This window comes from Chlorella variabilis, assembly GCF_000147415.1.
Source record: "Chlorella variabilis unplaced genomic scaffold CHLNCscaffold_6, whole genome shotgun sequence".
Lineage (NCBI taxonomy): Eukaryota > Viridiplantae > Chlorophyta > Trebouxiophyceae > Chlorellales > Chlorellaceae > Chlorella > Chlorella variabilis.
In genome coordinates this window covers 584,596-592,977 of record NW_005435082.1, presented here as the reverse complement: position 1 = coordinate 592,977, position 8,382 = coordinate 584,596, and the positions used below count along the sequence as shown (strand labels likewise).

Sequence of the window (8,382 nt, the reverse complement as noted above, 5' to 3'; positions counted from 1 at the left end):
CCCCCCCCCCCCCCCCCCAACCCATCGTCGCCCTTCCACCTGACGCTGCAGGCGGGCGGCGTGCTGCTGACCACTCCCGAGCGCCGCCTGTCGCTGCTGCTCAAGTGGCAGGAGCTGTGGCAGAAGGGGCAGCTGGAGCTGTGCCGCGGCCTGGACGAGCTTGCAGCAATGCCTTACGTGGATCTCCTGGATGAGAGCGACGAGCTGCTACGCCACATGTAAGCGGGCATGCACACATCTGCTCCCCGCCGCGTCTCGGCCCTGCTGCTCTGCTGGTGCCGGTGCCGGCAGCCCTGGCACCTGACACTGTAGTGTCGCACGGCTGACCCCATCGGCACCTTCCCCTCCCCTTCCATTCGATCTGCATGTACCTTCTGCGCAGCTACCAGCTCATCTACGCAGTTGGCGCCCACACTGAGCTGCCTTCCCAGCAGGCCCGCGCCCGCGCCTGCCAGGCGCTGCTGCATGTCCTGTCTCGGGAGGCGCACGGCAGCGGGCCCATCGGCAACCTGCTGGCTCGGCAGGGCGTGGCCGTGCCCAGTGGGCCAGGCGGCAAGCCGGGAGCCTACCGCGGCGTGCGCCTGCTGCCGGGCGAAGCACTGGAGAGGGCCGCCCCGGAGCTGCGCCAGCTGCTGGCGGAGGCGGTGCTGGCCCAGCCGCCGCATGCGATGCGCTGGATGGCAGGCCACCCCCAGCAGGTGGGAGTGTGGGGGTTGAGCAGGCACCACCCATCCATACACTGCTGCGCCCAGCGCTCCAGCAATGCAGCCCTGCCGTGCCCTGCTGCGCCCCCACTGCCGCAGGAGCTGCTGCTGTGCTGCATCACCGACACAGCGCTGGACGCCAGCGCCGCCTTGGACGCCTTGCCGGGGGGCCTGAGCGAGGGAGAGCGCGCCGACGTGCTGGCGCTGCGCGGCCTGCTGGCCTGCGGGGTGCTGCAGCACTGCCTGCAGATGAGGCACCTGGTGGACTATGGCGTCAATGAGTGAGTGGAGGGAGCATGTGGTGGTCCTCAGCATCCTGCCTGATGCCACAAAGGCGGCACGCATGCGGCCCCCTGTTTCACTGCTGAATATAAGCCTGCCTGCTTGCCCCTATCCCTTGCTCGCCAGCCGCACCCCACCCTTACGCCGTTCCCTCGACGCTCCCTCTCCCCTGCAGTAACGTCGGCGCCCGCAAGCGCCTGGCGGTACCGTACCGCGCCGCCCACCTGCCCTCCGAGCGCTCTGAGTACGCCCAGCCCGACTCCGCCCTCACCCTCACCACCCTGGCCTACTACCAGCGCGGCCTGTCCCGCAAGGAGCTACTGGACGCCCTGCTCAAGCTGCTAGGCCTGGGCCAGAATGCGCAGCAGGCGCACTTTGCAGAGTGGCTGGCGCTGGCGGCCCCGGACGTCGCCGCAGGCAGGGCCAGCCAAGCGCAGTGGGCCAGGGAGCCGATGCCGCTGGCCTCCTGTCGTGGGCGCCTCCTCTGTCCACCACTCCACATTTGCCCTCCCTCCTCCCCTCCTGCTGTGCCACGGCGCTGCTGCAGAGGAGCTGGCGACCGTGGACCAGGCCAGCAAGCTGGACACCACCAACGCCTCGCAGGTGGACCTGCTGCACAGGCTGTTCAGCCACAACATGGCGGCAGTCGACTTCTGGCTCAAGTGAGCAAGCGGGCATGCAGGCGGCGGGACAGTGGCTGATGTGATGCTTCGTGTGGGGGCTGTACGGTCAACCGCTTGGGGAACACCAGGGTTGCACAGAAGGTGGTGTGCAGAGGGCATCGCGGGTGCACTGCACTGCACTGGCAGCTGGCACCACCAGGGGCGTCCGAGCGCCTGTCGCCCTCCTGCTGCCTTCCCCTGCCTGTGCTGCACAACCGCAGTGTCTGCGTGTTCCCGGAAGAGACGCGCCAGTTCCCTCACCGCCTGGTGGCCACCTCTTGGAACCTGGCAGACAACCCGTGCGGCCGGGTGGTGGGCTTCTCAGGCAAGCTGGAAGAGAGGAGGGGGCTTGACGCACCAGAGTTGCCTCACGATGGCACCTTAAAACAGTCGGTGCACAGCAACACCAGCGCGCACCACAATCGCCACAGCCACCACTGCCACGCCATCCCCCGCGCATTCCATCCCGCTGTCGCTGCTGCCCCACCCGCCACGGCCGCCGCAGGCACCAACGACAACCACCGCCTGCTGCCGCTGCAAGTGCGGCAGCACCTGGACGTGGAGCCCCGCCTGAGGGCCACCAACGGCAAGATGCTGGCGGTGCTGCTGGCCAACCCGCGGTACCACACAATTGCAACGCAGCAGGTGGGCAGCTGCAACTGCAGGAACACCACCTGGCAGTACAAAACAGGCAGTACATTTGGCACCCAAGATGCTGCAACAGCGCATGCAGGTGCACACCAGGAGGGCACCGAGCGCCTGGGGCCTCCCGGCGAGTTGCTGACCCGCCTGCCCGCCGTCCCGGTTGATGCAGGGCCAGGCGGTGTGGGAGGCGCTGCTGCAGCTTGCGGTGCGGGAGGGGATGGATGCTCTCGTGGACTGTGGCGCGCTCCTGGCCGGCACCAGCAACAGGTGGGTGGGTTGGGCTGCCTCCGCGGTGGGCGTGGGTGTGCGGGGAGGTGAACGATGATCTCCTGGCTGCCTGCCTCTGCCCTGCGCAAGACGAACACGGGATTGCTGCTGGCAGGGGCCCAGCTGCGCGAGCCCAACTTGCCCCCACCACCTCCACCCGCGCTACCCCCCCACCCCTGCTCTGCAGGGCTGCCGCCGACTACCTGCTGCAGCTGCTGGACCGCCGCCGCTTCTCCGGGGTGTGCTACTTCGATGAGGCGGAGCGGGAGTGGGTGGTGGCCGACCCCCAGGGCCGCCGCCAGCCCCGGGCCAGCTCCCCCATCCGCGAGGCCCAGTGCCTGACGCTGTTTGACGAGGCGAGGTGCCGGGGCGCAGACCTGCAGCTGCGCCACGGCGCCGTGGGCCTGCTCACCCTGGGCCCAGCTACCACCAAGGACAAGCTCATGCAGTCGGCTGGCCGGCTGCGCAAGCTGGGTGAGTTGCGGAGGAGGGGAGGGAGGCAGGAGGGTGCCTGCAGACCACAGGAGGCTGCGTGCAGGCAGCAGCACGGAGCGTCAACAACTGGTGTGCTTCCCATGTGCTTCCCACTGACAGTGTCCACGGCGGCGTCCAGCTTTCTACCAGCCTCTCTGTTTCTCGTCAGACGTCCCATGCACTGCCCCCTGCTGCCCCGCTGCATTCAGGCAAGGGCCAGACGCTGCAGACGGTCGGCACTGCCGACGTCACAGCCAAGATAGCGCGGGTGGCTGGGATGGCGGACGATGCCGCCATCACCTCCCTCCACGTGCTGCAATGGGCTATGGCCAACACGGTGGCGGCAACCCAGCGCGGCGTGCTGGAGTGGGCGCACCAGGGTCTGCTGTTTGCCGCCACCCGCGGAGCCCCAGAACACGCCCTGCAGCCAGAGGTGCTGGAGCTGGCAGCCATGTACGGCGGCGCGCGCGACTGGTGCGCCGTGCCAGAGGTGGTGGCGGAGCAGTGCGGGCGGCGGCAGAAGGGGCGGCGGCCAGGCCTGGCGGCAGACATGCGGAAGCTGATGCAGCTGGTGGTGGAAGCCAGCAGGCAGCACGGCGAGGGGCACGAGGTGGTGGCGCAAGGTCAGCTTGGCGAGGAGTGTGAGAGGGAGCTGGAGAGGGAGGAAGAGGAGGAGGAGGAGGTGGAGCGACAGATTCCACGAATCGCGGCTATGAACGAGACAGACTGGGACTATGGCAGGGCCCTGGGCGCCACCTCCCTGGCTAGCCTGAAGCATGCCGCTGGGCTGCGCTTGCTGTCGCTGGGACAGCTGGCAGCGCACGTGCAGCCGGCGGCTGTGGGCTGCGTGCCCTGGAGCCAGCACGTCTTCTGCACCCTCAACTTTGCCATCGCGGTGCAGCAGCCCGAGGGCGAGGCGCTCAACGAGTACCTGCGCCCCGTGGGCCACTTGCTCCTGCTTCCTGCGCATGCGGAGGAGCCTGAGGTGGTGGCCAATTGGCCACCTATATATATGCTATATATATGCGCCTGCCCTTGCAAGGGCAGGCGCGCCACTGGCAGCCGCAGCGGCCAGATCAGCGAGGCTGGCAGGTCCGTGCTGCTGCTGTCAGAGCGGGAGGCCAATGGGCTGCTGGAGGCGATGTGGGCTGGCAGCGGTGGAGGCGGCAGCCAGCCAGCAGGCAAGGCAGCTCCGCTGCTGGTCAGCCTGTGCCATGCATGTGCAGCGCCGCCGTTGCGGCTGGCTGCTGCGGCTGCGGGCGGCGGTGCGTGGCAGGCGGTGGGGCAGATGGCGGCGGAGCTAGGTGCAGGCGCCTTCCTGCCGCAGCTGGTCAGCCTGCAGCTGTGGGATGGCGAGGCGACGTACGCGCCAGAGGAGCCCAAGCAGGGGCAGCAGGCGCCGCGCCAGCTGGCGCTGTTGCGACAGCTCGTGGCGGGGCGCGGCGCTGCGGCCGAGGCGCTGGTGGCGATGCGCGGCAAGCAGGTGCTCTTCTCCCGCAGCCAGCTGGAGCTGGCGTGCGATGCCGACCGAGGCAGCGCCTGAGCGGAGATGCCAGTGCCCGCGGCAACCTGATGACGCCACTCTCGTATTTTCACTGCCTGATCAGATTCCAAAACGCTACACACGTTCAAGCGCTGCTTCTGCCATTCTATTAGTTGTTCCTTGCATTGTTGTTGATTAAACAAGCTTCAGACCCGCTGCCGCTGGTCTTTGAACAACCGTGGAGGCAACTGCAGGGCAAGTGGCATTCCAAGCGCGTTACACCTTCAACTGATTAAGAAATCATCTCACACAGCCACCAGCTGCGGTCTCAGTCGCTGCCGCGCTTGAAGCGGTCCAGCAGCAGCGGCACGTTGGCTTGGAACTCGGTCCAGCCCAACAGGCTGCCCTCGCGGCGCGGGTCCCAGCTGGCTGCACCAGGCAAGGCGCGGGGAGCGGGGCGGGGCGGCAGGGTGAGCGCGCATGCTGCAGCGCACATGCTGGCTGGCATGCTGGCAGCGACAACGGGAGCAGCAGGACAGCAGCAGGACAGCAGCAGAGGCGGCAGAGGCGGCAGCGCCGAGGTCCTGCTGGCATGCGTGCCGTGCACCACCAGCTGCGCAACGCAGCCGGCGTGAGCAGCCGGGCAGGCACATCTGCGGCGCGCCACGCACCCGACATGATGCCGTAGCTGATGCCTAGCAGGCCGCCGCCAAAGGTGAGGGAGGAGGAGAGGTAGGCCACCCAGTTGGGCAGGTCCACGCCCTGCTTGATCTGCGGGCCCGTGGCAGGGCAGCAGGCAAGGATGGTGTCTCGGGGGCGCAGGTCCATGCAGCGATCAGCGCAATGCAGCAGGCCACCCGGCTGCCCTCCAGCCGCCGCCACAACTGGCAGCAGCCTGCCAGCCTGCTGGCCCTCAGGGCTATAGGCTATAGCCCGCACCCGCGGGCAGCCCTGCATCAGCCAGCGGCTGAGCCGACTGCCGCTCCCCTCCCCAAGCTTCTCCACCCCGCCTCTCACCTTGAGCCAGTAGAAGAAGGGGAAGAGCAGGATGCCTCCAAACACGGGCGTGCCCATGAAGAGGATGACGCGGCGCAGCATGCGGTTCGTGACCACCTCGGGCACAGCGTCGCTGCTGCCGTACTGCACCGTACCGCCTGCACGCCCGCCCGCGCCGCCGGCGCCGCCGCTGCTGCTGCCTCCATAGTACAGCTCCTCCCCCTCCTCCTCCTCCTCAGAGCTCGCCGCTGCCGCCGTGGGCGGCTGCTGCTGCTGCTGGCGCTGCGACTCGTATGCTGCCTGCTCCGCCTGCAGCTGCTCCAGGGTGAGCTTGGGCGAGGGCCTTGATGCCACCTTGCCCCGCTTGCTCTTCTGCAGGTGAGCATGCGTGCAGTCATCAAATGGGTGCTGCCAGTGGGCGCAGTGCAGGCTGTGTGCAAGGGAGCAGCCTGTATGCCTTCCTGCACCGCCCTGCCAGCTCCCTGCAGACGGCCGTCGCCGTCGCCGGCTTCCTCGACATGTGGCTCCGCTTTGTGGCGCATCTGGTGAGCTGGGCAGGCCATCCACGCGTGATGAGCGCCGCCAGTGCCTCGGTGCAGTCAGGCAGACGGAGATTGGTGTCAGTCGAGCGGAGTGTCAGTGAGCGCAAAGGGACGACCCGCCCAGTCCCTACCGGCACGCAGATGCCTGCAGTGCATGCCTTGAGGGCCATGCCTGCTGTAGTTACTGCCCTGCACCACCGTACCCAAGAGCACTGTTCTCGACCCACCGGTCTGCTTGCAGGAGGGTGAGCACAGAACGGCGGCCGGACGCAAGCGGCGTTTGGGCGAGGGCCAGGCGCAGGAAGCTGCCGGCAGGGACACAGTTCAACCGCCGCTCTGGCCGCGGCTGCCTGCCGCCGACCTTAGCTGCCTGGCAGAGGCGGTGCGCTTCGTGGCCTGCGCCCAGAGCGCTTCTTTCTTCCCGGAGTACGGCTGCTGCCTGCTGATGGCACCTCCCGGCATGCCAGACACCCAGCCAGTACCAGGCAGCCTTGCGCTGATCCTGGTGGGCTTGGATCGCTGGCGCTTTATCACACACAGGTGCGTTTGTTGGCGGCGCGGACCCGTTGCTCCATGCACGCGCCGCGCCTGCTTTGCCTGCCTCCCCTAACAGCAGCTGCCGGCCCCTCTGCCCTCCTGCCTCTCCATTCCCATCTCTGCTGCCATCCCCTGGCCCCCATCTCGCAGCACCGACGACGGTGCCATCAGCCACACGGCAGAGAGCGGCGAGGGCACGGTGGTGCACTGCGGCGTGCTGTCGGCCGAGCAGATGGCAGGCTTCCGGGCGGCCCTGAGCGGCGCCCTGGCCAAGGCGGCGCAGCGCAAGGGCGACGAACGCTCTGCGGCTGGGGGCGGGCAGGGCCACCAGAAGACGCCGGCGATGGTGCGCGCCCTGGTGCTGCAAGCGCTGGACCAGCTGGAGGCAGATGAAGAGGACGAGGTGCCGGCGCGGCAGCCGCAGGGCGGTTTCACCGACGTCGGGCTGCACACAGGCGGCGCGCCGCGAGACACCGCATGGCCGCTGGTCCGCGAGGCCATCAGGGTGCGTTGCCAGGGCCTGCTGGGCCTGCTAGGCCTGCTGAGCCTGCTGTACTTGGACGACTAGCGAGCACCTGCTGACGGGTTCCTCGCTGGAACTTGCTTGGGCCTGCTTCCCTTCACCACCAAGCTTTTGTTACCACACCTCCGAGTGTCTGCCCCTGTCTGACCAGCCTCGCCGCCCCTCTTTAATGTGCACGTGCAGGCAACACTGGGCCACGTCAGCACCTGCCGCAGCCCCTCCCCCGACCTCTTCCAGCTGGCAGAGGCCCACCTGCATCTGTGGCTGCTGCAGCGTCAGGTGCCGCTGGTGGTGAATGGCTCAGCCACCTCGACGGCGCTGAATGCTGCCATGCAGATGACGGCGGCTGTGGCCAGCGTGGGCGGCGAGCTGGCTGTGCAGGCGCACGACGTGGCACACGTTGAGGCAGCCTGCAGAGCGGCCCGGCTGGCGCTGGAGGGCGCCAGAGCAGCGCGGGTGCAGGCGGCCGCCAGCGATGCGCAGCTGCCAGCCCTGGCTGGGCCAGACTCGCCCTGCGGCCCCGGCAGCTACCGCCTCCCGCGCGGCGTTTTGCCGCCGCTCGCCGGCCCTCAGGCTGAGGGAGGCGGCCTCGAGGAGGCCATTGAGCGGGAGGGCCGCAACCTGGGCTCGCTGCTGCTGCCGCCAGAGCGCCCGCCAGGCCAGCTGCCGTTTGCCGACCTGCTGGCAGCACTGTCCGCCGCCCGGCAGCACCAGGGCAGCGTGGTGGCACAGCACGCGCTGTGCATGGTGGAAAGAGAGATGTTCCAGCGCGCCGTGCAAGGCTTTGGCGCGAAGGCGCGCCTGCCAGAAACAGAGGTGGATTCCCTGGTGGAAGTGGTGAATGCCTACCTGCTGGGTGAGTGCCTGGCTGCTGGGGTCCTGCCTCGGAGTGGGGAATGTTTCATTCTGTGAACTCCAGCCAATCCGCCCTGCTGTTCTGGAGTGCTTGCTCAGCTGCGCAGCCTCGACGGTCGGACCAGCAGCTGCCTGCCATAGTTGGCTGCCAGTCTCGACACTTCCCCACGCCCCTCCCTGCCCATGCGCAGCGCTGCACACGTTCCAAGGCGGGGGGGCCAGCGAGCCCCGCATGCAGGCAGACCTGCGGAGCCGCGGCGTGCTGGTGGTGTGGGTGGCGCTGTGCATGGTGCACGCCGCCGCGGCCCACGCCCACCCGCTGCTGCAGCAGTACGGGGTGGGCGTCAACTGGGCCGACCTGCGCCACCTGGCGCTCAGCGACAGGACAGCTGTGGACGCCAGGGGATCCTCA

The 8,382-nt window shown here is 68.5% G+C and overlaps 3 protein-coding genes across 3 annotated transcripts in view; 2 read left to right on the top strand and 1 right to left on the bottom strand.

The window, feature by feature from the left end:
- The window catches only part of CHLNCDRAFT_143599 (hypothetical protein), a gene marked incomplete at both ends in the record, with an annotated part of 12,609 nt that extends 8,032 nt beyond the window's left edge, over positions 1–4,577 (top strand). The window contains 11 exons of the mRNA XM_005849230.1: positions 52–218; positions 383–698; positions 804–985; positions 1,162–1,457; positions 1,534–1,648; positions 1,870–1,947; positions 2,080–2,293; positions 2,463–2,560; positions 2,748–3,034; positions 3,244–3,974; positions 4,077–4,577. Of these exons, the coding sequence (XP_005849292.1) occupies positions 52–218; positions 383–698; positions 804–985; positions 1,162–1,457; positions 1,534–1,648; positions 1,870–1,947; positions 2,080–2,293; positions 2,463–2,560; positions 2,748–3,034; positions 3,244–3,974; positions 4,077–4,577 (2,985 nt within the window). The remainder of the gene's footprint in view (positions 1–51; positions 219–382; positions 699–803; positions 986–1,161; positions 1,458–1,533; positions 1,649–1,869; positions 1,948–2,079; positions 2,294–2,462; positions 2,561–2,747; positions 3,035–3,243; positions 3,975–4,076) is intronic.
- A 268-nt stretch (positions 4,578–4,845) lies between these two features.
- On the bottom strand, positions 4,846–6,225 carry CHLNCDRAFT_143598 (hypothetical protein; the record flags this gene model as incomplete). The annotated part of the gene is made up of 4 exons (XM_005849026.1): positions 4,846–4,946; positions 5,189–5,288; positions 5,535–5,885; positions 6,187–6,225. 4 exons carry the CDS (start codon positions 6,223–6,225, stop codon positions 4,846–4,848), a joined length of 591 nt encoding a protein of 196 aa, XP_005849088.1.
- A 290-nt stretch (positions 6,226–6,515) lies between these two features.
- Positions 6,516–8,382, top strand: part of CHLNCDRAFT_143597 (hypothetical protein) — a gene marked incomplete at both ends in the record, with an annotated part of 5,193 nt that continues 3,326 nt past the window's right edge. The window contains 4 exons of the mRNA XM_005849229.1: positions 6,516–6,595; positions 6,743–7,097; positions 7,299–7,971; positions 8,162–8,361. Coding sequence (XP_005849291.1) covers positions 6,516–6,595; positions 6,743–7,097; positions 7,299–7,971; positions 8,162–8,361 — 1,308 coding nt within the window. The remainder of the gene's footprint in view (positions 6,596–6,742; positions 7,098–7,298; positions 7,972–8,161; positions 8,362–8,382) is intronic.